Source organism: Lepidochelys kempii, chromosome 3, assembly GCF_965140285.1.
Source record: "Lepidochelys kempii isolate rLepKem1 chromosome 3, rLepKem1.hap1, whole genome shotgun sequence".
NCBI lineage: Eukaryota > Metazoa > Chordata > Testudines > Cheloniidae > Lepidochelys > Lepidochelys kempii.
Window position 1 is genome coordinate 128,611,207 of NC_136382.1, and position 17,766 is coordinate 128,628,972.

The window sequence follows — 17,766 nt, forward strand, 5'->3', positions numbered from 1 at the left end:
CTCTAAGGTGCCACAAGTACTCCTTTTCTTTTTACACATTCTTGTGTTTTGCAGTCAGACTTATATCTAAAAGGTATTAGCCTTTGGGAAGCTCTGCGTTTAATGCAGGTTTAATAGTCACTATATTCTGGTGGTTGGTCAGTCTTTGTGGGATATATTTATAACAACTGAAAAAGAGGCCAGCCATAGATAAGAGAGTTTATCAGCTCCAGATGGTGAGTTATGAAAGCAGAGAGATGTAGGATAGGAATGACAACGAAATTTAACTCTCTCTTGAAAATGTTAACCGTATTGTTCACGCTTAGCACTAAGGGGGCCTGTGACCACTGTGTGATTAACTCTGTGACCCCGAGAAGAATTTAGACCAGCCTGTCAAAAATATTATGCTTTAAGGCAGCAATCGTTTTTCTTTATTAAAGATCAGTTACATTGCCTTGCTTTCTGTTGCCTACACTCGGATTGCAGTTTGACTGTAGCACCACCTGTAGGAAATCATGTGTAATTTAATTAACAGCACAAATCCAGAGCAGCCGTCAAAGTGATAACATAAAAAGGTGGGTCTGACACGGCTACAACTATGGTGCGTACAACGGACTCCTTGGCAGGTTTAATTCATTTTAGGAAGCAAGTGTGCAACACATAAATGTGTCCATCTAATATATATGAACATTTCAAATAGATCCATTAAGGGCAGGGGTGTAATTTCTCAATTATTTAAAAGCATGGAAACAAAAAATAAATTTTCTAAAAAAGGATTTTTGGAATTTTTCTGATCTTTATATCTGTCACATAAGTTCAGGACCTGAGTCTTTAAAATGGGGAGTCTTTCCATAAACGACAAAGGACTATGGATTAGGCCTTTAATACTTATGAAAGAGGCTGGTTTAAATAAAGTCATCCATTTAGTATCAAGGGATCAGTCTCCCTTGGCCCTTTCAATATTTGGCCTTTTAGCTAAGACTACCATCAAAAGCACCGTTTGTGATTTCCCCCCTGATCTCAGGTGTTTTTTCCCCCTAATTTAAATGTTGTTTTTACGAATAAATACTGAGTAGCTTATCATATCATGCAGTAGACTGAGTCAACATATTATGATTTTGGAGTGCACCACTGTCCCATGAGGGTATCAAAGAGGGGGAGGGATAGCTCAGTGGTTTGAGCATTGGCCTGCTAGACCCAGGGTTGTGAGTTCAGTCCTTGAGGGGGCCATTTGGGGATCTGGGGCAAAAGTTGGGGATTAGTCCTGCTTTGAGCAGGGGGTTGGACTGGATGACTTCCTGAGGTCCCTTCCAACCCTGATATTCTATGATTCTATGAAATAAATGTTAAACACTTGGAATCAACAACAAAAAATAAATAAAATGATATGAAATATATATTTTGTGACATAAATGTGGGTTTTAAACTGGATGAATAGCATTTTTTTTAAAAAAGGAACACTTATTTAAAAATGCCATTTCATAGGAACTGCTATAGAAAGCTTCCAGTTGGATCAAAGTATCTAGGACCCTATAAAGGCTACAGGCACATGAAAGCACATGGATGGGTATGTGGCCACTATGGCTTCCAGTCTTCTTACCAGCCCTTGCTGCTTGATTGCTGGGTATGACAACTGGGACAGACTGAGATACTTATTGTGGTAAGTCCATCTGTTTCTTATGATGGTGTAGTTTGAGGCCTCAGAAGAAAGAGTGAGAATTTGAGAACAAGATTGGAAGTAGAAACCAAGCACTCCTGAGTTCAAATCCTGCCTTTGACACTTGCACTGTGAATTTGAGCAAACCTCTCCACCTCAATTTTCCCCATCTGTAAAAAGCAAATGAAAATAACACTCATTTCCCTCTCACTGGAGTGCTGGCAGTATTAATGTTTGTAAAGCACTTTGGATAGAAAAAGTTCTGTAATTCCTAAGTACTTTTACCATAAGAGAGGTAGAACAACTGTGTCTCTAAAAAATCCCATTTGTTTATATCCATACTCACCAGTGCTCAGAATTTTAGAAGTGCATAATTTTTATTAATATATTTTTTTTAATGTGGGATGTCTGTCATCTGCTTTTTACAACCACCAATTTTACAAGCAGAATCACATCAAGGCTCTTTCAGCAGCAATCTGCCCCCCAGATTGGTTGGTACCTCTGCTTCTATCCTTTTAGAACAAAAAGCTGCAAACCCCAAAGCCATTCAACTCCACCAACAGGCTTTAGGTCTTCAATACCTTTTTCAATGAGACTAATATCTCTGCATACTTTTTGGACAAGGCTGCAATAATGATGCTTGGTTGCTGTGCAGGATTAGCATGTTCAGCAATAGGGAGGAGGAAAAGAGAGACATCTAGCACGCAAGCGATGGGTTTGCTAAAAGTGGCATGCATCTGAATGATACTTGCATATTTAACCCTGGAATCATTTTTAGAGCTAAACAACGAATGTACATGACACTTATTGATATTATAGGGCCTCCATTCGCACTGCTAGAAGGTTTAAGCTGTTCCCATTGAAGTTAATGGGAGCTCTGCATGACCTCAGTGAGAACAGGATCAGGCCCTAAGAGCATGTCAGGGACTTTCTGGTGTCATTTTTAGAGGATTCTGTAATCCAGCTGTAAAAGTCTTATGCTGAGATGGGGATATGACTAACTTTCTAGTGCCATTTTTTTTTTAAGTGTAGCTTTAACGTTAATTTAACTGAATTTTCTGGCTTCCAAACACTTGTGTTTTTTTAAAAAAGAATATTAGATTAAAGTTTTCTTCCCCTCTCAGCGGTATGCCATCAACTTGAACATCACATTTGCATCATGGCATGTGATTGTGGAGACCTGGGGTGAATTCCTGGCTCCATGGAAGTCAATGTGAGTTTTGCCATTGGCATCAGTGGAGTTGAGATTTCCCCTCAGATTCTACTCCCAGTTTTGCCACTAACTCACTTGTGACCGGGACAAGTCACAGAACTTTTTGAACATCAATTTTCCATTCTGTAAAATTGGGACAATTATACTTGTCTGCTTCACAAAGAGGCTATGGTTTATAAGTAATATTTGAGACCACTGAATGAAAGGTCACATGGGGCTAGATTTTCAAAAGGATTTAAAGGAGTACTTTTGGCACCTTAGAGACTAACAAATTTATTTGAGCATAAGCTTTCATGAGCTAAGCTCACTTCATCGGATGCATGTAGTGGAAAATACAGTGGGGAGGTGCCTAAAGATGTAGATTGGCACTTAGTGGGATTTTGAAAAGTGCCTAACTCCCATTGAAATCACTGGGAGTCAGGCTCCTATCTGCATCTTAAAGCACCTAAATAACTTTGAAAATCTGGCCCATAATGTATAAGTGCAAAATGTTATTATTTTGGCCACACACTATTTCAAAAATGGGAATAGAACTTGGGAGTTCTTGGATCTCAGTCCTGACTTCTAGTTCTGTGCTTCTATCAAGTAAGCTAGAGAGACAAAGTGTTTTTATTGCCCCAACAAGGTATTCCAGTGATTGTTAAGATCACCCATATTTCCTTCAAAATCACCTCCCCTTTCCATGCCATCCAAATAAACAAAGAAGACTAAGATTACAAATTAGACAATTTCTCAGTGAAGCTGGACATTTAGCATGTGGGAATTGTATTTGTTATTTTTATTTTATAGTGCTGGGTCTAATATTCACAGTTGCAGTAATCCCAAGGTATTGTTAAGGAATTGACTAGTCTGCTTAATATCCAGACAGGTTTTATATCAGCATTTTATATAAAACACAGGTTGGAAACCAAATTCACACACACACACACACACACACACTTTCTCTGTCTCTTTGAAATTGATGGCAACACTCCAATACTCCTTGTGGGAATCATTATCTACAGGTCTTTGCAAAAATCAAGGAAGAGTGAAGAGTATTTTAATATTAATGACAGGTTTCAGAGTAGCAGCCGTGTTAGTCTGTATACGCAAAAAGAAAAGGAGTACTTGTGGCACCTTAGAGACTAACAAATTTATTTGAGCATAAGCTTTCGTGAACTACAGCAAATTTATTTGAGCATAAGCTGTAGCTCACGAAAGCTTATGCTGAAATAAATTTGTTAGTCTCTAAGGTGCCACAAGTACTCCTTTTCTTTTTTAATATTAATGCAGCACCAAAGTCTGCATCATGGCTTGGCTTTCTGAAACCAACACCTCTAAGAAGAAGCCCCCCTTAGGATGCAGAGTTGCAGTTAGGTGATTTATGGAAGGAGGTGGTTAAGCCTTTGGCTTGACGCATTCACCATTGCTAGGATATTGGTCTAAATGGACCGCTGCTCTCTCTTCCAGCATGGCTGTTCCTACATTCCTATGGTTGGCCACAAAAACTAAGAAGTATTCAGAAAAAAAATCTACCAAAACGTAATTGCACCCCAAATGCCACATTATGGATACTGCTCTGAGCAGGATTAGATGACATAGTGATAAAGACACCTGAGTCCTGTCTACATTAATGCTCCTGCCATTTCTTCTCCAAGTGGAGCTGCACTGGTGGGAAAGCTCTTGGCATATGATGGTAAAGATGCAGCCTTACCATGCTAGGCAGCACTGGTGCGAGTCACACAGCCCTTCCCTTGAAGTCAGTGAACGGATTCCAAGTGCCATTTGAGCTCCTCAGTTAGTTTGCATACCTCACATTACATCATCCAACAAAGCACCTTTCAGTCAAACCCCATACAATGGAAAGAGGTTGGCTGTGCTCAATGGGGGGTTAATAGTTGCCAGGGGAACGCCACATTCCAGCATCAGCTGCTAATGTGCAAAGCATGCTGTTAGAAACTGGCCAGGAGCAGACCATGGGAAAATTCTTGCATACTTTATGAGACAGAAAAAAACCCTACTTTCTACAAAACAACACACAATGCATAATCCCTACTCTGAAACTGAAATGCTCCAGACCTTTAAGTGGGGAGAGGGAAATTAAGATTTTGGGGTGTTGTTGCCAATAAAAACAAATAAAAAAGAAATTTTCTGATTGGAGATTTAATTTTCAATATCTTAGGAAATGAACTGGCTAAGTGTCAAACATCTCACAGGTAATTTTATACAGTTCTTCAGGACAATATGTTCAGCCTTAGCCAGACTGGCAGGTTAGAAGGTTAGCACCTGGGATGAGTGGGGCACCAACTGACTTAACATCATGAAACAATGGCCTCTTCCCCCCCCAGTATTGGCAGCTCACCACTCCAAAGAATAACACCACAACATTACACTCCTGCCTACAAAGCCCCTATTCACTGTAAGACAGTCTGCTTACTGCAACAAGATGGTATTTCTGGATACAACCACAAGCCCTTTTGGAGGGGCGGGGGAGGAAGGGGAAAGATGAAGAAGATAAAATGGCAATGCAGACAGCCTACAATTACAACATATAATAGTGTGTGTGTGTGTTCGTTCTGCTGGGTGATTTTTGCTTCAGGTCCAAGCAAAAATGATACATCTCTGATTATTAAAAAAAAATTAAGGAAATACTTTACCAAAAAAAAAAAAAAAGAATTCAAGATCTCTGTAGCACATGTTGACCAATGAAAAACATTAGCAACGTGTGGGCCCCCATTTATTGGATGTGTTAGCAACACCAGTTTTAGTATTGTTCATGCTAATACCATTTAAGTACACTGTGACAGTGTGGATCAAATTTAGCTGTTAAGGGGGAATGCAGGGACCAAGAGGAACAGCTTGCACGTCCCCTTTTCAGAAGCTGCCGGCCACGGCAGTGGGGCATTGAGATGATGCAGAATGACCAGGACATAGGAGTGCCTCCCAGTATGCTGTTACCAGTGTCCAGCCATCCACACTGGGAAGCCCCTGCAGCAGGTTCCCACTGCAGGGGAGAAGGGCACACAGAGCTGCCACAGATGGCTATGTGCTATGCTGCAGAGCCCCTTAGCCCTGGTCTACACTAGGACTTTAGGTCGAATTTAGCAGCGTTAAATCGATGTAAACCTGCACCCGTCCACACAATGAAGCCCTTTATTTCGACTTAAAGGGCTCTTAAAATCGATTTCCTTACTCCACCCCTGACAAGTGGATTAGCGCTTAAATCGACGTTGCCGGCTCAAATTTGGGGTACTGTGGACACAATTCGATGGTATTGGCCTCCGGGAGCTATCCCAGGGTGCTCCATTATGACTGCTCTGGACAGCACTCTCAACTCAGATGCACTGGCCAGGTAGACAGGAAAAGAACCGCGAACTTTTGAATCTCATTTCCTGTTTGGCCAGCGTGGCAAGCTGCAGGTGACCATGATGGAGTCCCAGAATCGCAAAAGAGCTCCAGCATGGACCGAACGGGAGGTACGGGATCTGATCACTGTTTGGGGAGAGGAATCCGTGCTATCAGAACTCCATTCCAGTTTTCGAAATGCCAAAACCTTTGTGAAAATCTCCCAGGGCATGAAGGACAGAGGCCATAACAGGGACCCGAAGCAGTGCCGCGTGAAACTGAAGGAGCTGAGGCAAGCCTACCAGAAAACCAGAGAGGCAAACAGCCGCTCTGGGTCAGAGCCCCAAACATGCCGCTTCTATGATGAGCTGCATGCCATTTTAGGGGGTTCAGCCACCACTACCCCAGCCGTGTTGTTTGACTCCTTCAATGGAGATGGAGGCAATACGGAAGCAGGTTTTGGGGACGAAGAAGATGATGATGATGAGGAGGTTGTAGATAGCTCACAGCAAGCAAGCGGAGAAACCGGTTATCCCGACAGCCAGGAACTGTTTCTCACCCTAGACCTGGAGCCAGTACCCCCCGAACCCACCCAAGGCTGCCTCTTGGACCCAGCAGGCGGAGAAGGGACCTCTGGTGAGTGTACCTTTTAAAATACTATACATGGTTTAAAAGCAAGCATGTGAAAGGATTACTTTGCCCTGGCATTTGCGGTTCTCCTAGATGTAGTCCTAAAGCCTTTGCAAAAGGTTTCTGGGGAGGGCAGCCTTATTGCGTCCTTCGTGGTAGGACACTTTACCACTCCAGGCCAGTAACACGTACTCAGGAATCATTGTAGAACAAAGCATTGCAGTGTATGTTTGCTGGCATTCAAACAACATCCGTTCTTTATCTCTCTGTGTTATCCTCAGGAGAGTGAGATATAATTCATGGTCACCTGGTTGAAATAGAGTGCTTTTCTTCAGGGGACACTCAGAGGAGCCCATTCCTGCTGGGCTGTTTGCCTGTGGCTAAACAGAAATGTTCCCCGCTGTTAGCCACAGGGAGGGGGGAAGGTTGAGGGGGTAGTCACGCGGTGGGAGGAGGCAAAATGCGATCTTGTAACGAAAGCACATGTGCTATGTATGTAATGTTAACAGCAAGGTTTACCCTGAAAGAGTGTAGCCACTGTTTTATAAAATGTGTCTTTTTAAATACCGCTGTCCCTTTTTTTTTCTCCACCAGCTGCATGTGTTGCAATGATCACAGGATCTTCTCCTTCCCAGAGGCTAGTGAAGCTTAGAAAGAAAAAAAAACGCACTCGCAATGAAATGTTCTCTGAGCTCATGCTGTCCTCCCACACTGACAGAGCACAGATGAATGCGTGGAGGCAAATAATGTCAGAGTGCAGGAAAGCACAAAATGACCGGGAGGAGAGGTGGCGGGCTGAAGAGAGTAAGTGGCGGGCTGAAGACAGGGCTGAAGCTCAAATGTGGCGGCAGCATGATGAGAGGAGGCAGGATTCAATGCTGAGGCTGCTGCAGGACCAAACCAGTATGCTCCAGTGTATGGTTGAGCTGCAGCAAAGGCAGCTGGAGCACAGACTGCCACTGCTGCCCCTCTGTAACCAACCGCCCTCCTCCCCAAGTTCCATAGCCTCCACACCCAGACGCCCAAGAACGCGGTGGGGGGGCCTCCGGCCAACCAGCCACTCCACCACAGAGGATTGCCCCAAAAAAAGAAGGCTGTCATTCAATAAATTTTAAAGTTGTAAACTTTTAAAGTGCTGTGCTTAAAGTGCTGTGTGGCATTTTCCTTCCCTCCTCCACCACCCCTCCTGGGCTACCTTGGTAGTCATCCCCCTATTTGTGTGATGAATGAATAAAGAATGCATGAATGTGAAGCAACAATGACTTTATTGCCTCTGCAAGCGGTGATTGAAGGGAGGAGGGGCGGGTGGTTAGCTTACAGGGAAGTAGAGTGAACCAAGGGGCGGGGGGTTTCATCAAGGAGAAACAAACAGAACTTTCACACCGTAGCCTGGCCAGTCATGAAACTGGTTTTCAAAGCTTCTCTGATGCGTACCGCGCCCTCCTGTGCTCTTCTAACCGCCCTGGTGTCTGGCTGCGCATAACCAGCAGCCAGGCGATTTGCCTCAACCTCCCACCCCGCCATAAACGTCTCCCCCTTACTCTCACAGATATTGTGGAGCACACCACAAGCAGTAATAACAGTGGGAATATTGGTTTCACTGAGGTCTAAGCGAGTCAGTAAACTGCGCCAGCGCGCCTTTAAACGTCCAAATGCACATTCTACCACCATTCTGCACTTGCTCAGCCTGTAGTTGAACAGCTCCTGACTACTGTCCAGGCTGCCTGTGTACGGCTTCATAAGCCATGGCATTAAGGGGTAGGCTGGGTCCCCAAGGATACATATAGGCATTTCAACATCCCCAACAGCTATTTTCTGGTCTGGGAATAAAGTCCCTTCCTGCAGCTTTTGAAACAGACCAGAGTTCCTGAAGATGCGAGCGTCATGTACCTTTCCCGGCCATCCCACGTTGATGTTGGTGAAACGTCCCTTGTGATCCACCAGAGCTTGCAGCACTATCGAAGAGTACCCCTTGCGGTTTATGTACTAGGCGGCTTGGTGCTCTGGTGCCAAGATAGGGATATGGGTTCCGTCTATAGCCCCACCACAGTTAGGGAATCCCATTGCAGCAAAGCCATCCACTATGACCTGCACATTTCCCAGGGTCACTACCCTTGATATCAGCAGATCTTTGATTGCGTGGGCTACTTGCATCACAGCAGCCCCCACAGTAGATTTGCCCACTCCAAATTGATTCCCAACTGACCGGTAGCTGTCTGGCATTGCAAGCTTCCACAGGGCTATCGCCACTCGCTTCTCAACTGTGAGGGCTGCTCTCATCTTGGTATTCATGCGCCTCAGGGCAGGGGAAAGCAAGTCACAAAGTTCCATGAAAGTGCCCTTACGCATGCGAAAGTTTCGCAGCCACTGGGAATCGTCCCAGACCTGCAACACTATGCGGTCCCACCAGTCTGTGCTTGTTTCCCGAGCCCAGAATTGGCGTTCCACAGCATGAACCTGCCCCATTAGCACCATGATGCATGCATTGGCAGGGCCCATGCTTTCAGAGAAATCTGTGTCCATGTCCTGATCACTCACGTGACAGCGCTGACGTCGCCTCCTCGCCCGGTATCGCTTTGCCAGGTTCTGGTGCTGCATATACTGTTGGATAATGCGTGTGGTGTTTAATGTGCTCCTAATTGCCAAAGTGAGCTGAGCGGCCTCCATGCTTGCCTTGGTATGGCGTCCGCACAGAAAAAAGGCGCGGAACGATTGTCTGCCGTTGCTCTGACGGAGGGAGGGGCGACTGACGACACGGCTTACAGGGTTGGCTTCAGGGAGCTAAAATCAACAAAGGGGGTGGCTTTACATCAAGGAGTATTTCAGGCAGGACTTCACGGAGGATTCCAATAAGAAATGGTGCACCTAAGTTATTGTCCTTATTGGAACAAGAAGGTTAGCCTGGCCTCTGATTGATACATGGCTAGATTTACCTCGCTGCACCTTCTCTGTGAGTGACTGCAGTGTGATCTAGAAGAATGAGTCCCCTAGACAGGGGAGGGGGGGAAGCAAATGAGTACAAAACAAATCTGGTCTATTTCTTGTTTTGATCCACTCCATCTATCTTTTACATCTTTGGCTGGCAGCAGACGGTGCAGAAGGACTGCATGCCATCCACATCTCATGGCTGCTCGGCAGAAGATGGTACAGTACGACTGCTAGCAGTCCGTATCGCCTGCCCGCTCACCATAAGACGGTTCAATAGGACTGACTGCAGGACTAAAGAGAATGACCTGGTCAAGTCACTCCAAATTTAGTCCCTGCGCCCATGTCTGCCCAGGCACTCCCAGCCGACGTGGCCAGGAGCACCTCGGACATGACGATGACGGCTACCAGTCGTACTGTACCGTCTGCTACCACAAGGCAAGGGGTTGCTGCTACTGTGTAGCAATGCCGTACCGCGTCTGCCAGCACCCAGGAGACATAGGGTGACGGTTACCTGAGCGGGCTCCATGCTTGCTATGGTATGGCGTCTGCACAGGTAACTCAGGAAAAAAGGCGCAAAACGATTGTCTGCCCTTGCTTTCACAGAGGGAGGGAGGGAACGGGGGCCTGACGATATGTACCGAGAACCACCCGCGACAATGTTTTAGCCCCATCAGGCATTGGGATCTCAACCCAGAATTCCAATGGGCAGCGGAGACTGCGGGAACTGTGGGATAGCTACCCACAGTGCAACGCTCCGGTAGTCGACTCTAGCCTCGGTACTGTGGAAGCGCTCCGCCGAGTTAATGCACTTAATGCACTTAGAGCATTTTCTGTGGGGACACACACACTCGAATATATAAAACCGATTTCTAAAAAACCGACTTCTATAAATTCGACCTTATTCCGTAGTGTAGACATACCCTTACATAAGGGGAATTCACTGGGAGGGGCCAAATAGCTGGTGTGGGGCTGTGTGACCCAAAGAGCCTCTCAATGGTAAATGGCAAAGGGGTAATTGTTCTGGAAATACAAGAGTTACCAGACCTGAAAAACTCTCTACACCTGATACTCAGTCATCATAATATTTATCCAACAAGTATCTTGTAAGGTATCCAGTGAAAACTGGTGACCTTCTAGTCATTAATATTATGGTGTGATGTATGTACTATGGGCTTGTCTACACTTACATTTTATAGCGCTCTAAGTTGCTGGCTCGCAGCAAGTCTGAGCGCTTTAAAGCGCTCGTGTAAACAGGCTCCCAGTGCTCGGAGCTAATCCCCTGGTGGAGGTGGATTACCAGGAGTGCTGGGAGAGCTCTCTCCCAGCACTCGCACGTGACCACACTCGCACTTCAAAGCGCTGCTGTGGGAGCACTCCAGAGACAGCGCTTTGAAGTTTCCAGTGTAGTCATGCCGGTAAAGAGTTATGTATGTGGGCTGGAAATGCATTCCTAAAATATGTTCAGACCAAGCAATCTGAGTAGATACACAGGTTTATCCTAGACAAAGAAATACACAGGCTTGCCCTAGACAAAGAAATTTGGATTTGCCAGTCTGCTCGCATCAAACTTTGTAAACAAGAGACAATGAAAATAAAGTTGCATTTAAGATAAACAAAATAATCAAACCAAGAGAAAGAGCCAATTAACAAGAGACTGAAAAGGGGACATGGCACCTGCACTCTGAGGAACAAGCAGCAGGGAAGAAGAATTTTGTTTAGGGTTACTTTTCAAAGGTTTTCTGAACTGTTAGAAAAGAGGTAAAAGACATTGTGGTTATGCATCATTTAAGGGACAAAGGGTACGTCTACACCAGAATAAAAGACCCACAGCTGGCCCAGCTCACCTGACTTGGGCTTGTGGGGTTCGGGCTGCAAATTGCAGTGCAGATGTTTGGGCTCAGGCTGGAACCCATGCTTTGGGGTCCTCCTGCTCATGGGGTCCCAGTTATGTGGGCTGAACACACTGAGAACTGGCTGCAAGTGAGAAATTGCCTGAGACCAGGTTTGTAATCTGTAAAGTTTTAAGACACTAGAAAGCGTGTTTTATTTGTAACCATTTTCTGTTTTTATTATCCTTACTTACTATCCCTTAAATCTCTGTTCTTTATTAATAAACCTATTTTTGGTTTTCCCAGAAAAGCGTCTCGGTGCTTGTATTCAAGTATGGGTCCTCAGCTAAACTGACAGGCTGGTTTGTGCACTCTCTCTTCGGAGGCAGTGGATTTGGTGGCAAGTGGCCAGTGAGAGAGGCTGGATACTGCAGAGAAATGCTCTTCCAGAGGGTTTGGGAACTGGGGTTCACTGAATGTTACCTGCAAAGCAAGGTTTACGCTGGCAGAGTCTCAAGGAGTTTGCTGGTGAGGAGGACAGACTGGTGCAGCAGGGAGCTTACACACAGTTTAAGCTCCAGCAAAATTCTCTCTTGCTGAGGCACAGGGATAACACAGTGGCTTATGGTTCTGGGCGCCCTGTGAAAGTGTCACAGGCTACCAGCACAAAGGGGCCGCAGGGCAATTTCCAACCAGGTTCCATGTATTCCCCCCCCCACCTAGGGGGCACTAGATTGACCAATGGCAGAGAGCTGACAGATGGCAACAACTCAATTGTTTCAAACCAGTGATCTAGGGAGAGGGCTCCATAGCAAACTGCTAGTCCCCTAGAGGACAAATTCGTCCCTGGTTTAATAGTTGCTTTGAACAGAATTAACATATACACTGGGGGTGAATTTGGCCTCAGGTCCCTGCCCACTGCTAGTCCAGAACATGGCTTTTGTTTTTAAAACAGTTTTTAAACGGTTAATGCCTTGTCCACACTGGCCAGGCAAACTGTTTAAAAGGATGCCATCAATTGCAAAATCATACTTCTATCTGCACTTTATTATTACATATGGCACCTAAAATTCTTTTAATGAAAGAGATTAGAGATATTTTTTCTATTTCTTCAATTTTCTTTGTGCACCTGACAGCACTTTGTGTATAATCAGTTTCATTGCTTTCCCCCCATACAGTTGGATTCCCCAGTCCTTTGTGTTTGTCTTTCACGAACCAACAGGGGAGAGAACAACATTTAAAAATATAAAACATATGACTATGAAATCACCAGCAGTAGCAGGAGGACTTGGGGGTAGATGATGATGTAATACCTGATGCTATTTTTAACTCCTATGTTTTAAACTGACTCAGTTTCAAACTGACAGGTTGATGGCTGTTTTGGGGCTCTTTAAACTTTGTTAGCTGGAGTAATTTTAAAACCATGTTTAAAATCTGCTTTGCCAAAAGTGTTTAATCCACATGGACAGAGCCTTACTTAGTGAGAATAAGGCTCTTCTTGGGGCACTGGATGACTTTTAAGATTGATAAGAAGACTTAGCACCTTTCATCTCCAGTTCCTTGTTTTGAAACCAGCCCAGGTTGGTGGTGATTGAGAAGAGTTAGCATTGCCTCTTTCTCTGACATCAGTGTCCTGCTCTCACATCAGTGTTGCCTCTGTGCTGAGCAGTAGCAGGTGTTCAGGACCATGCAGGTTGACTTCCCAGTAGAGGAGAAATCAGTGATCCCAAGTGTAACGTGCTTTATTCCTACATATACACCAGTCCAGAAATGATATGCTCAAACAGCATGCAGGGCAAACCCTTCTTCCAAGAATCTCATCTCACTACTAGTGTCCATTACCTAGTATGCAACTGTGTCTCAAGAATTAATGGTCTTGGGCTCTGATTCGAGTCAGAAAGCAAACTCTCCTACTGCTTGCTCAGCTTCCTTTATCCTAAAGCTACCTCTTCACACGCACTTGCGTAAGACAAAGCAACCCCGCAGCGTGTCTTTCCAAGAGTCAAAACTTGCTCGCACTCAGGAAAAAAAACTTGGAGGACTCAGTATAACAGCACTACTTGGTGATACCTGCTATAAGATTATCATTTAATGGCTGTTTGATGGCCTACGATTCCACACCAAAAATTGACATCCTTGTTAGCAGCCTCAGGAGAAAGCCTAAGGATTAAATGGACCTGACTGAATTATCCTTCCTACAGGTATTTCTTTTAAGTTAGGGCTGGCAGGGTAAAACTTGCATTGTTTGCTGCCTATGCTGTACCTATTTTGTGAACAAAGTGAGGGCTTGCTCCTCTGAGGCTTGTCTATCTATATGTAGTGTCTTCCAGCAGCGCTAAATTAACTGCTACATTTTGAGGTTAACTCAGGCCCAGAAACGGAGCCAGAGTCACAGGTATGGGCTGAGAAGCTCTTGGCCTAGCAGACATCAGTACCTGGATGAAGAGCAGCTGGTTAAAGCTGATCCTGGGCAAGACAGAGGTGAGCTATAGGAATAGGGAAATGCTTTGAAGAACTTGAACACATCTTCCATGTAATAACCCTTTCTGTTGAGGGCATCTACCTAGTTATTGTTAAATCAGTTTGCAGCCTTGAGGACTTTCTGGGCAACACAATGCTTTTGGATACCCAGGTGGCCCCTGCTGAAAAAAGCACCATTCCCACTTGCAGCTGGCCAGAAGATTGAACCCCCGGCTCTGTTCCCCACCCAGGAACAGAGCTGACCTCAGTGAGCCATGCATTTGTGACACCTAGGCTCCATTAGTGCAATTCGTATTTCAAAAGGAAGCCACACACCCTGAAAAAGCTCCCGCTCGCACAAAATGCCTATCTGCTTAGCAACACTGGACTCATCGTGAACACATCACTCCTGGGCTGCACTCTCTGCTCTAGCTCTCCACTGACCAGAGAAAAGGAGGACTTGTGGCACCTTAGAGACTAACCAATTTATTTGAGCATGAGCTTTCGTGAGCTACCGCTCACTTCATCGGACATCCGATGAAGTGAGCTGTAGCTCACGAAAGCTCATGCTCAAATAAATTGGTTAGTCTCTAAGGTGCCACAAGTCCTCCTTTTCTTTTTGCGAATACAGACTAACACGGCTGTTACTCTGAAAACTGACCAGAGAGTCCAATTTAAGCTATCACAAAGCAATTATGCAGTTGCCTTTACTGAAAGGGCATCTTTAGTGCTCTGTGCAGTGGGCTCAGGGCCTGTGCAGGGTCTGTATAATCAGGAGAATCCCAGGATTTCCAGGAGAAATAACAGTCAATCAGTTATAACAAATCTACTGTTCCTGGGAGCATTCCACAACCAGTCACCCACACCCCATTGTCATGGTCTCTGGAGTTCTGTAACAGCTAAGCCCCAAATTAATGGAGCAGGGGGTTCTGAAATTTTGTGTTGCGGACTAAACTAAATCCAGAACAGATTTTGTTTGGCTTTCCCATGCCTCAGTAGTCCCCAAAGATGCTTTTATTGTTTTAAGTATTAGGCATGTGCATGGGAAAGGGTTTTGTTAGTTCAAGTCAGCCACTCCCTGCGAGTTTTATTGGTGCAGCCTGTCCCTCCCCAGTCTCCTCACCCGCAGGCTGCTCATACCTTTCAGAAGATCTCACTGGTGGACTCAACAAGTCTCCTCATCTCTCTGCACCTCCTTAATAAGAGAATGCACTTTGTTGCCAATTCTCTTTGATTGAAGTAAATGGGAATTGAGGACACGCAGCATCTCACAAGAGGAGCTCTGCACTTTGCAGGAACAGATGCTTTATGGATTAAATTCAGCCCTGTGCAGAAGGTCAGTACAAAGTCTATGCACTACTGAAATCCCAGAGAAGCCCTCAAAATAGGGCTTGCCTGGGATGTAATCAGTGCTCAGGACTTGTGCTGGCCCTCAGCACAGGAGTGAATTTTATCACCTGCCTTTCATTCGGATACACACTAACATGATGGTCTTGTGTTCCTGCGTGACTAAAATACCATAACACTGGGGTGCAGTGTGGAGTTCTTTTCCTGAAAAAAGGAAGTGCACTAGCATTTGAATTTTTCTCTGCAGAATAGTGAGCAGTAGTGAGACACCATGCACTTGGAAGTTGAAGGCAGGCAAATTCAGACTGGAAATAAAGTGCACATTAACACTTAGGGCAATTATCCCCTGGAACAACTTGGCAAAGGGAAGTAGTGGATTCACCGTTACTTGAAATCCTCAGCTTGAGACTAGATCTCTCTCTCAAATATATGCTCTATTTCAACCACAATTATTGGAGTAGATGCAAGAATCACTGGGTAAAATCATATAGCCTGTGATAACCAGGTGGTCAACTAGATGATCACAATGGTCCGTTCTGGATTGAAAAAAAATCTTTGATTCTATGAGCTTTTATTTTGGTGTGTGCAGGGAACTTCCACAATTTTATTTGCTCATCATTCAACATGTGACAGAGTTGGTGACATCTGGTAGTGGTTGTGTCTCATGGTGTCTCACCTTGTCGTGCAGAACTGTCACATCAGCAATATTTTGTCCTTATCTCATGGAAATGAGATTTTGGGTACGGAGTCTTTATTTTAGACTTTGACTCCATGTTACACAGATAGTAATGAGAAAATGTGATAAACATCCACAATGTAACAAGGTAATTATAATGCTTATAATTATAAATGACAGTATTTCCTGGGAAGGTTTTGCTGGTCACAGCTGTTAATAGTTCATGTTAAAGTCATGCTAGAAGTTGGTGACGTTTAAGGTATATGTGAATTATTTAAAAATAACTGGCTAAAAATGAGCAAAGTAATGAAGGGAATCTTTCTAGAAAGACCAAATAGTGCTGTTAAATAGGCTCTTGAGATCTGCTACAGTCCTAGGCACCATAATTGAATCCAGCTAATCAGGAAAAGTTTCTTTAGACAGACAAAATGCTAGAAAGCAATTTCTCCCTATTTAGATTTAATGGTATCCTTGTCCTTTGAATGGGAATTTCAGATTTGCTATGGCTACTTTATTGGGACTTCTTTTCGCCTCCATTAACTTGTAAGTCCCAATCGAGAAGCTACAAATTTCTCTCATTTGCTACCTTAGGTTTGTCTTGTTTTGTCTTGGCTGGATGGGGTCACAAAATGGCTAGGATGAAGCCTGGCAAGCAGAACCGTAAAGAGGGCATTTTTGTGCTTGGGGCAAGCAAGTATATTTGCACCCCCTACCATTTTTCCCCTTCATTTTTCCATCCCCACGGCTTTGTGCCCTGCTTGCCCTGCCCTGGTTACAGCCCTGATGTCAAGGTGCTTGCTGCTCTTGAGGCTCTTGCTGTGATCTTAAGGTGGTCTCAAACAGCTAAGCTGGTGAGATCAACCAGAACAAAGAATAAAGGTGAGTGGAATGTTGAATGAATGCTAACTCTAAGTGGAAAAAGGTGAGGGAAAGATAGTGAGTTTCAGGATTCCCCATCTCCATGGCTTCACAAAAGCACCATCTAAAGAGTTATTTGGCAATAGAGAGAGATAGAGGCTGAGAATGGTTGGAGGCATGGAAACATTTCCACATCAAATGAGACTGAAAAGATTCGGGCTGATGTTCCAGAGAGGCGGCAGTCAGAGAGGACACAATACACAAAATACCAAATATTCACGCATCTCTAATTGGCACCATGACACTAATAATAGGGGTTGGAGCAGGGAGTTATGGCACTTTTCATGACTTTAATGAGTCTGGTTAAGTGTCCAGCGTGCTACATCCTCATTTTTAACCAGATGGAAGGTCCCCACTGTCAAAACCAGAATATGAAAAAAGTGAAGTAAATAAATACCATTAAATGCATTAATCCTGACAGATGTATTTGAGTGTCATCATAATAAACCTTTCACCTGCCATTCCCATGTCATCTTGTAATAAGTAATCTGTTCAACCACTCATGCCAATATAAATGCAATCAAAGCCTTTCCTACATCACAGAATTATTTTTCCATTTTTAAAAATAATGTAAATCTTGGTCTAGACAGGTCATAAAAATAATGGAGTGAGAGTGAGATGTTGTTACCTCAGCGGTAAATCAGTCTAGGGATTCAGTTGTAATTACCAAACTTTCAATCTCTCCTGCCTGGGATTATGATATTATTGGAGTGATGGGATTAATTCCCAGCCTGGCACAGTCTAGCTACACCTGTTTGTTGTTCTAGTGGCTAAATCACCAGTTTATCACAGAACAGAGCTGCAC

The 17,766-nt window shown here is 44.4% G+C and overlaps 1 protein-coding gene and 1 long non-coding RNA gene across 5 annotated transcripts in view; both read left to right on the forward strand.

Annotated features, from left to right (window-relative positions):
* Positions 1-17,766, forward strand: part of LOC140909204 (uncharacterized) — an 80,066-nt gene that overhangs the window by 29,001 nt on the left and 33,299 nt on the right. For 2 of the 4 annotated variants that reach the window (XR_012158136.1, XR_012158133.1), the window contains exon 3: positions 1,465-1,702. This is a non-coding gene — a long non-coding RNA (uncharacterized LOC140909204). Of the gene's footprint in view, positions 1-1,464; positions 1,703-17,766 lie in introns of those variants that run through there. The other 2 variants (XR_012158135.1, XR_012158134.1) reach the window with 1 other exon arrangement.
* Positions 6,257-17,766, forward strand: part of LOC140908209 (uncharacterized) — a 28,845-nt gene continuing 17,335 nt past the window's right edge. The window contains exons 1-2 of the mRNA XM_073335164.2: positions 6,257-6,809; positions 7,398-7,775. Coding sequence (XP_073191265.2) covers positions 6,257-6,809; positions 7,398-7,775 — 931 coding nt within the window. The remainder of the gene's footprint in view (positions 6,810-7,397; positions 7,776-17,766) is intronic.